At 42.1% G+C, this 19,535-nt stretch overlaps 1 protein-coding gene across 5 annotated transcripts in view; it reads right to left on the minus strand.

The window, feature by feature from the left end:
• The window catches only part of SAMD4A (sterile alpha motif domain containing 4A), a 90,656-nt gene extending 83,510 nt beyond the window's left edge, over positions 1-7,146 (minus strand). For 3 of the 5 annotated variants that reach the window (XM_039866576.1, XM_039866575.1, XM_039866574.1), the window contains exon 1: positions 6,570-7,146. In XM_039866576.1, the coding sequence (XP_039722510.1) occupies positions 6,570-7,131 (562 nt within the window). In that variant the 5' untranslated portion in view covers positions 7,132-7,146. The remainder of the gene's footprint in view (positions 1-6,569) is intronic. The other 2 variants (XM_039866572.1, XM_039866573.1) reach the window with 1 other exon arrangement.
• Between the last annotated feature and the right edge of the window lie 12,389 nt (positions 7,147-19,535).

Consider the following 19,535-nt stretch of genomic DNA (forward strand, 5'->3'; position numbering starts at 1 on the left):
GCACAGAAACGGCTCCTTTTTCTCAGGAAGTCACACAGAGGCAGCAATTGGGCAGGGTCTTAGATCTGTGTGCTATGGAGAACACTGATGCTATAGGGTGGCTGGTCTTTGTGGGGGCAAATTCAGAGTCAGAAAAAAACAAAGGTCTATGAGCCACTAAGTAGCCAAGGATGGGTTAGGAAGGAAAGGCACATGACTTTGAGTTCAGAGGCAGACTCCGGAGCCTGACTGCCTGGGTTCAAACCCCAGTTCATCCACTTATATTAATCTGTCAAGTTTCTTAACCTCCCTATGCCTCAGTTTGCTCATCTGTCAAATGAGGAAAACTATAATAACCATATCATGGAGTCATGAGGATTAAATGAGTTAATGTTTATCTAAAGGGTTTTGAACAGTAGCCAGCATGTAATATAGACACTATGTACTTGCACACGATCCCTGCTGAGTTACTTTTTATGGTCTATGGTACCGATTTTTAAAAATGTATTGTTTTATCATTAGAAAAATCCACCAAGATTAATAAAAGAAATACTAAGTTTCCAAGATGTACTACAAGACCGTAGAAGGGAACAGTTCAAATGGAGCATTTTGGAACAATTTTTGTTACCCGAAGTTTCTGAGTTCTTGCCTCATCCTCAGCTAGCAAAGGTCAGCATATTTTCAAATCCAAATGTAAGGAATGCTAAGAAAAATCAATATTTGCAACGATTTGAACAGAAATAAGTTCCTTTCGCTTATAACTGCAGCACAAAGTTTTCTTCCAGGTCCAAGCCTGTCAGTGAAGAGTAGAAAAAGGTTAGAAAGGCAGTTTGGGGCAAGGGAGGTGGCAATGACCTCCACACAAGGGACTGCTGTGGGCCCTTAAGAAAACCAGGAGAGACTTGTTCTTTTCCTGAACAGTTTACTTTTTCTGTAGCAAGTCTAGAGATGCTAAGCCAGGTTCCTGCCCTTTATGTGTTTGGAATTGCTTGTGATGGCTAAAACGAAGTTGGCCAAGACTTATGTGCGGTTTGTGACAGCCAGTACTTTGGTCCTTTCTGGTCTCATAGGCTTATGGTGAAGAATCTGCACATTCTTGCTCTCAGTCATCAGACTCCTGAGTAGCCTTATAAGGAGAGTGAGGTGTGGAAAACACATTCTTCCATCTCCTTTGAAGCACCTTGATGCTATGAAACATGTTGCTTAATAGCCTTCTCAATCTGTCCCAACCCATTCTTCTCTTATCTCATGGAAAAAAAAGGCCCAGCTCAAAGGTCCTAGGAGAGCTCATTTGATTTAACTTCTGCCTGAATGGATGAAAACAGGTTGATTCTGGTTACATTAAGGCTTAATTTTTGCTCCCACTTTTAGCCTCACCCTAATCTTTTCCTTCAAAACTGCATAGCTTCACCATCTATTTGTAATGCCTCCCATATGTCATTTTTTTCCCCATCTCAGTGTCCCAACATGTTCTCGACGTCAATACACATCCAAAATCAAGCTTATATCTCTCCCTGTCTTGCCTCTCACCTCTTTGGAATCACTAACTTAACTTTGTTCATCCCTTCAATACCTATCATGTGTGAAGAACACCCAATTTATCTCTAATATCCCTTCTTGATAAATCCAGTGACTGATTCTCGGTCTTCGTCTAATTTGACCGACCAGTAGAATTTTACTCAGATGATCACTTTTTCCTTCTTGAAACTTTTTTTCATTTGCCTTGCAACACGCACACACTTGGTTTTTCCCCCAGCTTCAAGGGTTTCTCTTTAGTATTGATTGCTGCTCTTTTGTCTTTTTTTCAGCCTTCATGTTGAAGGGCCCAGGGTTGGTCCTTTGTCTTCTTCTCTGTCTACATCTCTATCTTGGTAATCTCGATTAGTTGCAAAGCTTTAAGTACCATCCATAACTCCCAAATGTCTATCTCAGATCAATCTTCTCTCCTGAATTACATACTCATATATCAAACGGCCTACTAGACATCTCTGATTGTCTAACAGAAGGGTGAACTCATCATGGATGACACTGAACTCCCAATCTTACCCTGAAACCTATTCAATAAGTAGGGACTTTCTCAATCTTCTTTCCAGTTGTATAAGCAAAAAACCCTGGTGTCATTCTTGAATTCTCTCCCTCACGCCTGTCATTTACTGTCAGGAAATCCTGTTGGCCGTATTTTCAAAACATACCTAGACTTAGAGCATGCTCCCCTGACTCCTACTCACCATGGCCATCCTGGTCTGTGTCATCGGTATCTTGCCTAGATTACTGCAATAGTCTCTTCTTAACTGGTCTTTGTGTTTCTGTTCTTGTCCTGGTACAATTTATTCCTAATACAGCAGCCAAAGTGATCCCTTTAAAATGTAAGTCTAATCATGTCATTCATCTGCCAAAAATCCTCCAATGGCTTCCTGATTTATTGAGAGCAAGCATCAGAGTCCTTGCAATGACTTACGATGCCCTGCAGGATCTGTCCCTCCCATTGCCTCTGTATCCTGTACCCTTGCCTACCTTACCCACTCCCTTTCAGCAGCCACTAGCCTTCTTGCTTTTCCCCAAACAAACTGGCATTTCTCTATCTTGGGATCTATACTCTAGCTTTTTTTCTACCTGGACTACTCTTGCCCTAGACATCCTCTTGGCTAACCATACCTCACCTTCTTCAAGTCTTTGCTCATTGAGGTTTTCTCAATGAGGTCTGCCTTAACCACCCTATTTAATACTATAACCAGCTCACCACGTAGGTCCGATCTTCCTGACCCTCTTCTTTTTCTTATAACCATGTCACTTATCAATCTCTAGCGCATTATGTAATTCACTTACATAGTATAATTTGTAGACACTAGACTGCAAGCTCCACAAGGGAGAGGAACTTTGTTCTGTCCACTGACAGGTCCTGAGTGTCTTGAACAGGCTAGGCATATACTGGTGCTTAATAGACATTTCCCAAGTGAATGAATGAACAAATAAGTGAATTGATAATGCACGTCCAAATCAATACTGAATCCTAATCTTAATGATTCCACCTAGGAACATTTCTAGTATCTATGCCTTTGGTCCATATCTAATGATACTTGTGTTACCTCAAAACTGAGATTTTGAACTCACAGTTTCTGCACTCATCATCTGCTATCTATCTGATTGGCCAGTAGACCAATACCCCTTATAAAATTGCTCATGTCACTCCCATACTCATGGTGTCATGCTTGGCCTCTTTAGGGCTTTCCTATCCCTTCCCTCGGTCTGCTTTTATTGCCTGCCCTCACTGCCCTTTTCCTTCGTGAGTCTCTCCTCCCTCCTCATTGTCCTCCTACCCTGCCAGCACACTATAACCTCCATTCCTTTGTCACAATGCACATTCCTACCCTTGGTACCCTCCCCTGTCTTCCACTCTAAATGTCCATCCTGGAGCACTTCTCGTCTCCTCTGCAAAGGCTTTCTTGACCCTCCAGTTCACAAGGATTTCTCCATTCCCTACATTTACAATGTTTATATCATGGACCCCCATTCAGTTAAAACAATCTTATATTGCCTCATGGAAGTTCTTAGAGTTTTTTTAACTGCATTTTCATATAACTCATGGATTATTATATAAAATTTCTGTGGATAAGTCTGAGAGAAAGGGAAGATTTAACTTTTAATTGTGAGGCTGATGTCTTCTATTTCTACTTATATTATAGCCTCCCTGAAGGAGGAAATACTTTCCTTAAGCTTCCTTATATTCCCATGGACCCAAACACGGTGCTAAGCATCCAGTAGATGTGCAATAAGTGTTTATGGGGCAGTTGAATGATTCAGAATTCACACAAGAAGGAGGCCATGAATGTTAATGTACTTTGCTGGAACACAATGACCAAAGGAATAAAATGCTAGTGGAATCAATCAAGGTTAAAAACAAACAAAAAAACTGTATAAGGGGGTGGTCTTCTAGTTAGCTTCTTTTCATTAACTGTCATTAATGTGGCTGATAATCGGAAAATGTGAAGCACTAACTGATCTTAGTTCTTTACTTATAATCAAGTTGTTTTGTGCAGATATTTTTCCATTTTGAAAGAAGTAAGAAATGCAGCTCTTTAGTGCAGCAGAAGAGGTCCTGAAGCCTTAAGTCTAACCTTAAAGTCACAGCATATTCAAGGCCCCCTAGTCCACTCTGTGTGGCTGGGGCTCAGGAAAGGTGCTTTCATCAGGTGACCATCAGAAGATGCAAATGAAGTCTCTGGGTATCAGTGTTGGCACTTTGCTCCTCACTGTCTTTCCTAGTCTCTCTTATTTATTCACTTAGTAGCCACTTACTGAGTGCTTACTGTTGCCAGCTCTGGCCAGGGCTGGGCATTTATATACATAATCTCACTCGTCCTCACCACAACCCTTGAAGATAGGTACTGTGAATGTTCCCACTTTACAAGAAGGGACTTTGCTCAGAGAGGTTAAGTCACTTGGCCAGCTCGTAGTTAGTAAACTGTAAATCTGAGATTTGGACCTAAGAGCATGCTGACATCAAAGTCCTTGCATTTCACTTTGTCAAGCTGCCTCCCAGGTGCTCAGGATATATTTCATAGAGATGCAAGTGAATGAATGACTCAAAGGTTTGCAGTTTTGACAAACATGACTGAATTTCTGTAGACAATGCAGAGGAGAAAAGTAATGACATTAACGTTTTGTTAAAGAAATATCACTGAAATACAAGTGTTGACATGGCCTAAGCATTTAAATGAAACTTTGGAATGAGAGATCTGAGCTCTTAATCTTCTTCGCTCTGAAACCCCTTTCTTCTTCCTGAGACATGTATCTAGTTATCTGGTTAAACCTTCAAATTCTTTTCTACTAAACACTACGCAGGGACCCAAAGGTCTGGGAGGCCATGACAGGCATCTCTGCATTCCTTCCCCTCTGTAGGGCTGGGTGGGTACAGTGAAAAATACCAGTCTGCTGACTATAATCTGATAACCATCTCGAATGTGCTAATCTTGTCAAGACGGACCTTAAATGTGTAAATCAGTTGAGACGGAAATGTGATGACCCAAGACTAATTTCAAAACAAATGACATAAAATTCAACCCCTTAAAATACAAAAGACCAAGTTTTGAGGAGCAGATGGCTCTGAGCTTGAATTTCTCTCAACTATCAATGAGTTTTGTAACAATTACTAGATTCTGTAGTTGACCCAGGAAACTTGGGCCAAGAGCTCTGTCATCCCAGCCTGCATTGTCTGATTTAATAGTCCCAGCCAGCATTCTCCATCACACAGAGGCTAGTGAAACCATTCCCTGGATTACTAGTCTGTGAAAGAGACCGACTCTCACCAGCACCTCTTACATGGTAAACTAATGAGGCAATAATCACCCGATTCTCGAAATGTGCAAGTTATTGATATCTTAATGTAAAAATAGAAAAAGAAATTTAAAATTCCATGTTATAGCATTATCAGTGCAGTATCTTAAGTATTTCCTTGGTTATTCCACTAAGGTACTGTTTCAATTAACGTAGTTATAATTCAACACTCTTCTATATTTGAGAAAAACATTTAAAAAGGCCCATTAGGCAAAAGATCCAAGTGGAGACAGAGGCCAAGAAGCCGTCACTGCCAATTCTTAATACTCTCATATCTTTTAATTGGGGGTTTCTGCATGTTGACAGGCACATTAGGTCTAACCGCAAAAGCTTTCCCGCGAGAAAGTTATTTCGGCACTGATACTGTATTCACAGACACGTGCAAACTAGCATCAAGGAATTCTGTTCAGTGACGGCCCACTCCCTCATGTTGCTACTTTATAGAAGCACCAGTGGCATTTGGTCACTTTGCTCAGCCTAAGTGGGGAGCCACAGAGGACTCTGGCCCTAGTTCCAACTGTGGGCAGGGAACTTTGCTTTAGTGGTCAAAAGAGCAGAAGGCCATCCTTTGCTCTCCCTCCTGAAAAGCAGGTCCTGACCTGTGTCTCCTAAGGGGTTAGACTGAGCGAGAGAAGGCCACAGCATTCACACCAGGCCACAGCACAGAGCAGCATTCTCAGTTAGCAAACCTGGTTCCCCTGGTCAGGAGGAAAGGTGCCCCTGATAACTGGGGACTAAAACCAGGAAATGCAAGGGAGGGAACATTCCAGGGTGAAATTTAAAAAAAAAAAAAAAAGGAAAGAAAAAAAGGAAAAATAAAAGAGAAAACGCTCAAAGCCCATGAGGCTATCTGGTTAACCATGGGTTAGAATCAGGTTTAGAGAGTCACACATAACTCAGCGTCTCGGCAGATTCAAAGACCCCAGGGTGAAAGGCTGAGGGTGAAAGGCATTTCTATTTGTGGAAACAGTTTTCTTCTTTCACCACTCATTCTCTCTCTCTTGTTTTTAAAATTTTGGAGTCTATTTGTCACCTAAATTTGGACCACCAATAATTTTACCTGCCCAGCATTTTCATCCTTCCAGAAACAAAAGAGCAACAAAGATGGGGTCCGAAGATCCCTTTCCCACAGCCAATTCCAATCGGCCCTTCTCTCCCAGGGTTACGGGTGCTGGGAGCAGACATTCCCAGCAGGACATGCCACACACAGCAAATTGCCAAACCAGACTGTGCTGAAAGGCTTCCAAGGCACTTACTTGTACTTGTGCTGGTTCCAATCGTATTGATTGTGGTAGGGACGGATGAGGAGGAGTAGAGGGGCACATGGCCATTCTCACACCCCAGACTTTTGTCCTGCCAGTTGGATGTGTTGATGCAAATACCAGAATCCCGAGAGTTCTGCCACCCATTGAGCTTGTCGTCGGAGTTCTGTCTTTGGTGGTAGTAGTGCGTCTGCCCATAATCCACAGAGTCCGAGCGACCTCGGTTCTGGCCACCGAAGCTGGTCGACGTGCGGTCCTCCAAGTGATTCAGCCACATGGCTAAAGCACTGCGGTCTTCCAATGAAGTGGCCGGATGTATCAAAGCATAGGACAGCAGCTGCCTGCTCTCCTCGATGTGCTGGTTGTGTTCAATAGAGTGCGCCAGGATTTTGGGCAGCAGTTTCATATACTCTACTTTTGCGTCAAGGTTTCCTGGCTTTAGCAAAGGCAGGTGAGTTAACAGGAGGGAAATCACTTTATCCTTGGATTCCTGTTGCCATTGGTTAATGATTCCTGAAAAGGAAAATATACAGGGCAAATAAGCAAATACAGCCATGATGACACAAAAACACCACGCTGTAAAAAGAAATCCTGTGGCTTAGCATCCCAGTCTATATTCCCGGGCTAAATTTTTGCAAAACAATCCATGAATCGGATTGGATAACTGACCTCAGGTTGTCAGGGGGTAGCAACTTCAGTGAAACACGAAAGAAACGTTCTTAGATATTTTAATCTAATTCTCATTCAGGTCTCCAAAGAGGCTACAACTACTTTGGTACAACCAAATAGAATTATAGGCCTGTTTTTTTGTTTTTGTTTTTTTCTTAGAACAGTCTAGCCATACCTTCAGATAGACAGGAGGATAAAGAAAAAGAAAATCTCCATAGAAAAGTGAGTGTAATCAAGGGTCCATATAGCTGGAGTCCTTGGGGATAAGGCTGCATTCCACCCTGCCCCACCCCCACCCCCAGATATCTGTGGAAAAGTGGTTCAAACACTGGCATTTGTATGAAGTTGGTAGATCCTCTTAGACGGAGAAATCCATCAGGAAAAGAATAGGGACTCCTCTCATCCTAGGGAAGAAGGCCTGCACCTTGATCTCAAGAAGCTTAGAAAATGACTGTGAGCTCAAAGCTCGAATGAGCAATGGACCTACGCTCCAGGAGAACCTCTGATCACACCTGTAAGCAAGCTATTTTTCTCTATATGTAAAAGACCTGTTCAGTTATTTTTATTGTGGTAAAATATATATAACATAATATTTACCATTTTAACCGTTTTTAAGTGTATGGTTCAGTGGCATTACGTATATTCACAATGATATGCAACCATTGTCACCATCCATTTCCAGACCTTTCCCATCTTTCCAAACTGAAACTCTGTACTCATTAAACACTAACTCTCCATTCCCTGTTCCCCCAGCTCCTGGCAACCCTCACTACACTTTCTGTCTCTGTGCTTTTGACCACTCTAGGTACCTCATATAAGTGAAATCCTATGGTATTTAATTTCATGCAATTGACTTATTTCACTCAGCCTAGTGTCTTCGAAGTTCATCCATGTGAAGACCTGTTTTTAACACACTCACAAGGAAGGATTCCCTTTCTGCCCCTTCTGATGGAAACATAAACTTGCTGCCTTTAGGTAAACATGGGGAAACAATGCAATTCACCTTGATTGGCCTTTGAGAAGCAGCCTGTTCCAGACACTGATCATTATCGAAGGACCTGGGGCCATAGGAAGAAAGCTCCCTGCTAGAAAAGTCATTCCTGACACCTCAACTCTGATGACCCTACAAGGACAGGCAGTACTGCTGACTTTCACACAGTATCCGCAAGGTTGAAAAGAGTTTCTGGAATTTAGCAGGAGGGCTTCCCAACTCTAGCAAGGCGCAAACATATCAGGACAAGCTCGGGAGTCATCACTGACCATAAGTTACAAATGCATCAGCCATGTACTCCAAGGCCTCTCAAGACTACAAGGGTATATTCAAAGAAAAGTATCAGGCAAGGTATGCAATGAAAAAATGTGAGCTTTGGAGTCAGGCAAAACTGGGCATGAATCCCAGATTTGCCACTTAATTTGCAGTGGAACCTTGGTCAGTTACTTAACCTCTCTGAGCCTCAGCTCCCTCATCAGTCAAGAGTGTTACCAACAGCATTTGCCCTCCTGTGGTGTAGGATTAAATGAGGTAATACATCAAAAGGACCTTCAAGTACTTGATGGTGGAAATATTTCCTTTTACTTGTCTCTGCGTTAGGCCTACATTATAGTGATGCTAGGTGGTTTGGGATACCAAGATTTAAAAATAATAGAGACCAGACATGACCCAGGGAAAGTCATTAAAATCATCAGAGGTAGAAAAAGAAGTAGAAAGTCGAAAGGTAAAAGAAAATGGGGTTGCTGAGCTTACAACTAAACAATACAAAGAGATGCTTGACCCCTTTCAAGTAGAGATCTTGTAAGGAGATGAACATTTAGCTATTTGAAGCAGAAGTCTTCGGATTGAAGCAGGAGAGATTAAGATTAAACATGGAGGAGAAATGAAGTGTCAGAATGACAAGACTGAGGAGTCACCAAAAAAGGCTCTATAATCTGTCCTAGGGGCATGAAGGATAGAGCTAGATGGTCTCCAGATGCATTGTCAGATGGAAATATAATATGGAATATGGGATTCCACATAAGGAATTTAATAAAATTTTTTAGTATTAAAAGAAAAGTAAAAAAAGGTGAAGTTAATTTTAATGATATATTTTATTTAATCCGATGTATCAAAATATTAACTTGTAATTGATATAAAGTTACTAATGAAACATTTTACATTCTTTGCTTTGTATTAAATCTTTGAGTTCCAGAATGTATTTTACCACTGAGAGCACATCTCAGTGTGGACTAGCCACATCTGAAGTGCTCAGAAGCCAGGTGTGGCTGGTGGCTACTGAATTAGCTAGCGCAGGGCTAGAGACATTCAGATGGGGAAGGTGGGTGGGAGGGCACATACGACCTCGGCAGGTCCCTCCAAGCTCCCCAACTCTATATTTAGCTAACTGCCACCTGACACAAGACAACCCTCATGCATTCCACTAGGTATAGCCTTCCCTTTAAAGTAGCTCCAAGAGATGAAAAAAGCACCAATTTTAACTTTTTCATCAATACATTTTCAGCAAACACCAGCATGTCATACTTGGAACGAAGAAAAATCTATTCATTAAGCACAAAGAGCTAAAGAGGCACTGACAAAAAGCAAAAGGCTCCGAGAGGAAGACGAATCTATGTCCAACGCCAACACTGATCAGATGTGGCTAGTGCACGCCCTGGAAAAATGTACATTTAAAAATAAAATTTGGGAACAACCTTGAATAAAAATTCACGAGGCTGAGAAACTCTCTAGCTTTCTGCTAGGTCACTTCTCTGTTTGGATATTGTACTCTTCCACAAAAGGTCAGCCTAAAAAAAAAAATCAGGAACAAAAACAAAACGTAAATAGGACTCAGAGTGCAAACTAAACATGTTATCTCCATGCAAGCTCTCTCTGCCAGGGATTAACCTGGGATCCAGGGGAGAAACAAGAGGCTGCTGGCCCTGGGCCCTTCCAGGCCTGAAGCAGTTCTTTCTCTCCCCTTGGAACAGGGCTTGGATGGTGCGGGGCTGTCGCATAGCTAGGAAGACAACTATGACTTTTGTTTACTGCCACTGGGAACATGGACATAAGATTGCCTTCTGAGGGCTAGCTACACCTACTGGATCCAACCGTCTCTGCTACTGCTATTGCTGCCACGCTGACAGCTACCAGTATTGAATGTTTTCTATGTGTCAGGGACTTTTCTAAGTGTTGTCATATATTTGCTCATTTAATCCTCACAAGAAGCATATGAGGTAGGTCTTATTACAGCCTTATTTTGCAAATGAGGACACACAAAAGCACACAGAGTTCAAGTAACTTGACCCAAGTCCCCTGGCTAGTGAGGTAGCAGAATGGGAATATGCAAATTAGCATAGATTCATAATGATTATCATAAGAGAAGAGCTTGGACATAAGCTAAATACATTAATATTTATAATATATAATATGTAATTATATAATACATGAAATACAGAATTTTATACATAATATACAGTCATAAGTATACGTATATTTATAAATATAATAATATAAGAATATTAATAGAGTATATGGATCAACAGAAGAGTTGGTCAGCTATGGAAATGTAGAAAACAAAGGAGTCACAGACACAGTGTAGGTGGTACCTATTGTGGTTTAAAATATGTCCACGATTTTCTTGAAACTCCTCTCCAAAAGGTGGAGCTTAATTAATTCCCTTCCCTTTGAGTGAAAGCTGGACCTAGTGAGTCACTTCTAGCAAATAGACCGTAGCATAAGTGACAATGCGTGACTTCATGGATCACACACATAAAAGGCACTGTCGTATTTTCTTTGCTCTCTCGCTCAGGGGGAAGTCAGCCAGCATGTTGTGAGGACACTCAAGCAACCCACAGGGAGGAAAGTCTTGGTGGTGAGGAGCTGAGGCCTCCTATCAACAGCCAGCACCAACTTGCTAGCCATGCGATGGAACTCCCAGCCCCAGTTAAGCCTTCAGATGACTGCACTCCAGACATTTTAAGGTACCTTGAGCCAGAACCATTCATATCCAGAACCATTCATATCCCTGAGCCACAGAACATGTATGCTAACATGTTTATTGTTACTTTAAGCTGCTCAGTTTGGGGTAATTTGTAATGTGGCCAAAAATGACTAATATACTTATCCAAGTGCCCCTCTAGGAAAGGAAGTTTTAGCCATTTGGTTTTGAGTAGTTCAGTCGTTCAAGCTAAGTCCTTCCCACTCTGAGATGAACTCATGAAACTAACCTGTTGCCACTATACATTCACCTCACTTAGCCTCCCTGCAGCTTGATTATCCACTCACCAAATCACCTTTGGGCTATGATTTAGCTTACCAGGTACTTTCAGGGAGAGAATGAACTGATAATACAGACAAGGTATTTCCTCATTCTGTGATGATAATTTTTCAGGGCAACTTAATAAATGGTTTCTGTTTATGATTTAGCCTCCTGTGGAGGCCTTCCTGTGCTGATTACATGGACTTTGAGTACATCTGGTCCCTCTGATGATGGCTCCTCCTGGCAAATTAATAAGCCAGCATTGCAGACTCTACTTCCCTGCTTTCTAGTAAGTACTGAGTCAGTCTCTCAGGGTGAGCATCCCCAGGGCACTGATGAGAGTGAGCATCTTCACCTTAAGAGAAGCCAGGTCCTATGTGTGGGGACTTGGCACATAATGGCTTGCTCCTGCCCTGCTGCCCACTGGCCTTCTTTGTGGCATCTATACCACCTTCCAGAGAGAAAGGAGCCTTTACTGAGATGTGTATTCAATGGATTCTCTTCACTGGAAAAGAAAATCCTCAAAAATTCCAATTAATCTATCATTCTGTGAGGCAGTTTCTTTTATTATCCACCCCAATATCTTTCTATTCAGTAGACAATCTGGAAAAATGGAAGTCCAAGAGCAACCAGGTTCAATGATGTCAACTCACCTCTATTAACTTCTCTGAATATTATTTCTCTGGATAAGGAGCAGATATGTAAGAGTTTCCTGGACATTTTATGAGGGTAAAAATGAATGGCTTATAATTTATACACCAGTGACATAGTAGTAGTAGTAAGAAAAAAATCTTAGAAGAGCTGTAATTAAAGACCGTGAAGATTAGAAAACTGTCCCAATGATTCTTGGAGTGACAAAGAGTGTTTTTAAATACCAAGCCTGGTATTATTACTACACAATGGTATGTCAATGTTTAAGGGCTCCACTTGTTAGTAAATTACCCTTAAATTACTATTTTATTATACCCTTGTTTTCAGTTTAATAACATTTACCATAAAAGGGTTTCTCACAAGTATATTTAGGTAATTTGCTCATGTGAGAAATGTCTGGAAATTAAGTACACACATACAAGAAGTACTGGTTAAATAAATAGTCTAACAGGAGGAAATTCTAGTGGGTCTTAAATGGTCAAATGTTCCTTGGAAGAATTCGTCTTACAAACTGAACCCTAGACACATCATGTGATAAAGGCTTCTAAACATAGTACAACTCTGCACAACTCAAGGACAAATGACCAGTGGTAACACCACACACCATGCATTGGGTAAGGATATGAGCTGAAGGAGCACCTGAAAAATCAGAGGGAACGTGGCAAATACACATGGCAAACAGTGGGATTCTTATGTTGGCACCTGCACTTGCCTATTGGCTGTCCAAGGTACCCTCTTGTGCTAGCGATGATTAGAGAAACAGCCCCATGATTTGGTGGAGCCCTCAAGAGATGTGGATTAGACCGGTTGTGATGGGGGACCTGGTAATACGGTGTTACTGAGCTCCTATAGCTGCAGGTAGTGCTTTGAGCAGATACAAAGGATTGAGAAGATAGAAACCTTCCCCCTATTTTCAAAGAAGGTGATTGCTGGCTTCCAAGATGGCCCCATGGGTCTTTATCCCTTGCATACTCTCCACAACAAATCTGAGCAGGTCTATGTAACCAAGAGTGAGATTGGTGGGGGTGTGCTGAGGTTAGGTCATAAAAGGCTCTGTAGCTTCCATCTCTCTCTCTTGGTTCTCTTGTTCGGGGGAAAACCAACCATACCAATTATGAAGACACCCGGGCAGCCCCGGGGGAGGCACAGGTGAGAAGGAACTCAGGCTTGCTACTCAGAGGCAGTACCAACTGCCAGCCATGTGAGTGAGCCATCTCAGAGGAGGAGTCTCCAGCTTTGGTGATCTTGTGAGAGACTTTAAGCCAGAACTACCCAGCTAGTCTGTCCCAAATTCTGACCCTCAGAAAACTGTAAGATAAATGTTATTATGTGAAGCCATTAAGTTTTGAAATAGTTTGTTACACAGCACTAGTTAACTAATAAGTGGAGCTAGTTAACTAATATAAGGAACTAATATATGGAGCTTTGTGTTACTTGGTAAAAACCATTCAAAAATGCTACTGCCCCTTGAATTCACTAGCAAGGCAGGGATCTACGCTGTGGACTCCATGGCCCACTATAACCACTAGAGCTTTCTCTGAGAGCATGAAGGTCATTAGGTACTGGCCATTCATAGGCACCTGACTGTCCTTGAAGGGTAAGAACCAGGCTACTCTGATCCCAACAGACACCTACAGTGACCCACTTACTGCTCCAGAGTGATCCTCTCATCTCTTCAATGAGGGCTTTCCATCCTAGTCACTTTTTTTCCTGGGTAGTACTGGCATGGCTGGGTGCTCCAGGAGGGCTCCTTTGCTCCTGATGGAGCCCAGACCAGCAGTGAACTAGTCCTGAGCTCTCAGCTAAGGGCTCAAGTTAGGGTTGGGATTCACCTTCAGGCTTTTGACCTTCTCTTGGTTATGACTAACTCTTTGAGGTATGAGGCTGCCCATTCCCGTCAGGTACCTAAAACAGGCCAGCTCCCCTCAACCACTTGCCTCAGTTCTGGCCTCTGGCCTTGACAGTATGCGTACTCCCCCCACATTCGTACCTCCAGCTCACATCTCACTCTGAGCTTCAGAATCATATATCCCAAATGTATCCTCTACATCTCAACTCAAATGATCTCCAAGTTAACATGTCCAAAACTGAACTTGTGCTTTATTCACTAGATCTGCTCCTGTGGTCTTCTTCTCGATCTCAGCAAATGACTTTTCTATCTTTCCAGTAGCTCAGGTTGAAACCTTGGAGTATCCTTGACTCTTTTCTCTCACATCCACATTTAATCTGTCAGCAAATCCTGACCTATGAATCCCCAAAATGTATCCAGAACTTGACTACCTCTCACCAAGCTTCTGCATTCCACCCACCTCCAACAGTCTGTTATCAACATAAGAACCAGGTGATCTTTCAACACTAGATGGTAAGTCATGTCACTTCTCTGATCAAATATTCTAATGATTTCCCATCTCACATTGAGTAAGAGCCATACAATGGTCTATCAGCACCTCTATGATCTTAACCCTATCTCTGCTGCTGTCCCTCATTCATTTCAGTCCATCCTGGCTTCCTTGTTTTTCCTTTAGCAGCTAGATATGAGCCTAATCTTCCAACCTTTGTACTTGCTGTTCCCTGTGGCTGGCACACTTTTCCCAAAGACCCACATTTAGCCTCTCTCAGTTCTGTCTGCTCAGATGTTACCTTCTTGGTGAGACCTCCTCTGTCCACATATTTTAAATTGCCTATATCACGCCCTTATCCTACACTCCTTTATCGCCCCCCTACCCTGCCCTGCTTTATTTTTCTCCATAGCACTTATCATGTGATCTGCTGTGTATTACACTCACTTTCTGTCTTTCTCTATTAGGCCGTAAGCACTATCAGGTTGTGGCATTGTCTCCATTTTTCCATGGGCTAACATTTCCTTATTAATCACGTTTTTTAGTGGCTATATAAAATTGTGCCCAGATATTTTGTTTGGTAGATTTGGGGATTTCTTGCTCCAAATCTTAGGCACTACCTAGAAATTTCTTTTAAATAAAGACTGATGGACTGGGTGACCTGTGAATAATAATGGGTACCAACTGTCACCCCAAAACTGTTCAGTCACCTTTTTCTCATCTAACTCTGCAGAATTATGATTACTTTTAGCTTTAGTGTCAAATAAAAACAAGAACATATGAAAGAAGAAAATAAAATGATTAGCTCAATTTTCAAAATCTTTACTGCATCCCCCTTCTCAATATTCTGTTTAGAATGGAAAATTTCCCCACGTGCTAGAAAACAAAAGCATAATGGGTGCTTTTCCTGATTATAACTGACACCAATTAAAGTAATCTTCATGATAAAGATTTGAGAGGCTGAGACAGCAGATATAAATGTATTTAATACACTCTTTTGCAAACATCTGTTGAAGAAAGAAAGAAAAACTGATGCCAATAGGATCGTGTTAAGACAGTTGTATGCCCAAACGTTTTTAGCCATAAGTAATTATATTCTAATAAAGCCTCCTAGGAACGGGTTTCCTAAGGGTCATATAATTAGATATGAAGAAAATGTCACCTTACTCTCAACAAATGCAAGACAAATCCTTGCAAACCACATTTGGCTAGTTTTTTTATACCAGAAACCCCTCGGAGGAGAGGCTATAAATGTTCTAAAAGCAGGAAGCTTTCCCACTCACTAATCTTCACTGCCACTCTTGCACTCCCAGACCGCCACTGACAAAACCCCACACACCACAAAATGACTCTCAAATAGTGTTTCAAAATAATGAATTAGCAATCCTCTTGCCGACCTTGCAAAGGAGAAGAACACGCTTTGTATTACTACTGTAAGTCTTCATTTAATGCCACGCATATGTTCTTGGAAACTGCGACTTTAATCGAAACGATGTAAAGGAAACCAATTTTACCGTAGGCTAATTGATATAAACGAGAGTTAAGTTCCTACGGCATATTTCTGGTCACAAATGTATCACTAAACTTCTACATAAAGACCCGAAATACTTCTCATATTAAATAAATAAATGTGAGCTATACGTACATTTAAGAAAGATTAATAAAAATAAGTAAGATAATGATTTTCCTGAAGATTCCAGTTCAGAGTCCACATGGCCAAATCCTCTCCTGGCAGCTCACGGCGCAAGGCGGGACCCCACCCTAGACAGGACGCCCTTCCATCGCAGGGATACCTACTTATACACCCACTCTCAGACTGGGACAATTTAGCCCATTTACCCAAAGTGTACATCTTTGGGATGCGGGAGGAAACCGGAGTCCCCAGAGAAAACCTACGCAGCCGTGAGGAGACTATGCAAACTCCACAAGGGCAGTGGCCCCGGCTGGGAATCGGTATTTCCCCAATCATTAACGTTGTAATAAGACAACATTAAACAAAGTGATGTTATTCGAGGACCTGCTGCATGCTCAGATTCGGGCCTTGTTCCATGAGAAGCACTGGAAATGGAAGTCTTGAAAGAAGCGCATTACGGTCCAGGTAGCCCAGTTAGGCTACCAAAACCCAAATCCTCGGCAACATCCAGACAGTCAACGAAGGAGCCTCTTGAGAGGAATATAAACAGGACAAATCACAAAAGAATAATTTGTGCTCAGTCTAACAGACCAAACTGAACAACGGTCACTTTAAACAATACGTGTATAAACCTCACGAAATCTGGGAAGGGCCAGAATGAACAAGTTTCACCTCTGACAACAGGGAGCCATTCTACATCTTAAAATGAGTCTGGACTGTTAAGTCACTGGGTCCCACACTTTCTAAAATAATGTGAAAGTTACTCAACAACTTATAGATCAGACTTCCCATCCTGAAAGTAAATGTGAATGTAAGAGTCCTGTTATGTAACTATGTAAGTATTGTCTCTAAGGAATGGCACATATATATTCCCAAAATATACGTTAGAAAAGTTGATAGTAAAATTTATATATCACTCATTTAGGTATGAAATCTGAAATACATGTCCAAGTTATTCTAAGGAAGAAAGAATGAACAGTTTTGTGGAGGCGGGATATTTGAATCCATGGTCACAAATGAACTGTTACAGTATTTGGAAAGAAGGGCTTAGTCAACTGTACAAGGACAGAGTTTGGTGACCTGCCCAAGGACATAACCAATCCTGCTCTCTCATCCTCATTAGGCACAGCCCTGCAGAGGGAGTTAGAGGCACACCTCCCTTCTGGTTCTCTTGAGCTATCAGCCAACTCCAGGATGATTTATGCAAAGGTAAGCAGTTTATTTTCACTGGTTACTTGTGCACCAAACTTGTTTTCAGGTTAGTAGGTTTGTTGACGCAATTGGAATAAAAAATGTTTCCAATTTTTTGAGAAGGGAAACTACTCTTTAATATCTGAACTCCTCCAGGGCAGTGGGGTAAGAAGAAAAGTTAGAAAGGATGATGATAAAGTTCTCTAATCGGGAATGAGAATGGCGGAGACCATTTCCCTCCTTCTGAGCATCCACCGTGAAATTAAATAGACCCAGAGGTCAGTGGCTGGACCAGAATCAGGACTGACCAAATTTTTGCTTTAGCAGACTTTGTGAGAATGCTGCAGGGGGGAGACCAGAGCTCGGAGCCACACAGTTATAATGTCTGTGAAAAAGGGCCTTTCGCTCTTCCTTCCTGAGTCTCGAACATACTGGCTAGAATTCTAAACCAAAGGAAGACACAAAATCAGTGGGAGGACTTAAGGCACACTGGTCCAGAGCAGGGTTTGTTTCGCTTTAACCTGGCTTTGCACTACTGCCTTTGGAGGTGGGTGTATTTATTCATCCATTAGATTATTATCTTTGTTCCCTTATCAATGTATATGGCCTGCTGCTAGGATCTGTCGTTTTTGATGGGGTGTTCAGGGTCAGAAATAGCCAAGGAAAGGTTTTGAACCCCACAGAAATGTCTGCAATACAAAGAACATGGAGAGAGAATCAGACAAGAGGAGTGGAGAAAAACTTTAAGAAAGTTTCCATTTATAGAACCAACAGGCAACTCTGTAAGGAGTAGAATCTATTCTTTAAAGTAACCCCAGAACCACCAGCAGAACTCCAGCCAGCATCCCACACATTATTTACTGGAAGAACATGAAGAGTGTAGTCAATTATCACTATACCAATGGAGACTTAACCTTTGGCTGTTTAAATCTTAAAAGAGATTGTTATTTATCATTAACTATTCTTTGCTATAGATATACTCCATATACAACCAAATGCTCTCTTTCTTGCCCCACTTCATCACCATGACATGGTTTAAGAATCTGCTTTCCTCCTCAGGTCCTGTTGATCTACTCTGGCCCCCATGGCCTTCTCTCTACCCCGGTTTAACCCACTGACGTCCGTGGTTGTACAATACTTTCTCCTCAATTAGACTCCCTTTAAGGGCAGGGACAGTGTCTGCACTTATGTGGCCCCTACTCGCTTGCCTGATTACGTAGGTTTGCTGGAACACGCAAAACAAAAGATACGTGCACTTTTCTATCATGGCCGATGACACAGCAGATCTGTTCCTTCTCAGCTTCATCTGACTCTGGTTAAGGTGCTAGTGCCAACTGTGGCAACTCTGGACACTGGGGAGGGACACTAGGTCCCGGCGGAAGTTGGGTACGGGCCTTTCTTCACATGTGGATGCTCCCTGGTGTCTTTACATCAGTCCCTTCCAGCGGCCCTTCTGAGGCTGCCCACTCTCTAAGAGACCCCCTCACCTCCATTCACACACACAGTTGGGGAGTCCAGCTGCCCTGGAGACTCAGACCCCAAGATACAGGTTACGAGTACCTAAGATAGGCTCTATTGTCTTGGGACTCCTTCCTGAGATATTCAGTTCCAAGTTCTGTAGGAGTATCAGGTGCTCTAAGGGACTCGAGGGAAAGGAAAAGAAAGATAATAAAGGATAGTGATGGAGAGCACAGGTTCTAGCTGTATTGTCTGGGTATGAATCCCAACCTTCCATTTAGTTAGTGATGTGTCCTTGGGCAATTCACTTAACTACGCCATACACTTCAGTCTCTTCATCTGAAATAGGAGAGTTGTGATATTTGGATTATTTGATTTGTATAAAGCAGGGCCACCATTGTCTGGCCCACAGTGAATATTGTATTATTGTTAGTGGCAGTCACCATCATCTAAGGGACCGGATGATGCTCCATGGGGCCCTCTCCTACGGGCATACGAAAGGGAGGGAGGGGAGAACAGGAGAGCAAAAAAGGCCTAAAGCACTGATTCTCAGAGTGTAGAGGGACTTACACACCTGGGAACCTGTTAGCAACATAAATTCTGGGACCCAACCCTAGATTTAGGGAATCAGAAACTTTGTTTAAAACCTCTTCAGGTGATTCAGATCCAGTCTTAAGTTTGAGAACCACTGCTCTGAGAAACAAAGAGAAAATCACGGCCTCCAATTTCCAACTTTTGGATGATCAGCAGGTTAACGCTGTTGTGAAATTCAGGTGGGGAAAATAAT

Source organism: Pteropus medius, unplaced genomic scaffold (genome assembly GCF_902729225.1).
Source record: "Pteropus medius unplaced genomic scaffold, Ma_sr-lr_union100, whole genome shotgun sequence".
Lineage (NCBI taxonomy): Eukaryota > Metazoa > Chordata > Mammalia > Chiroptera > Pteropodidae > Pteropus > Pteropus medius.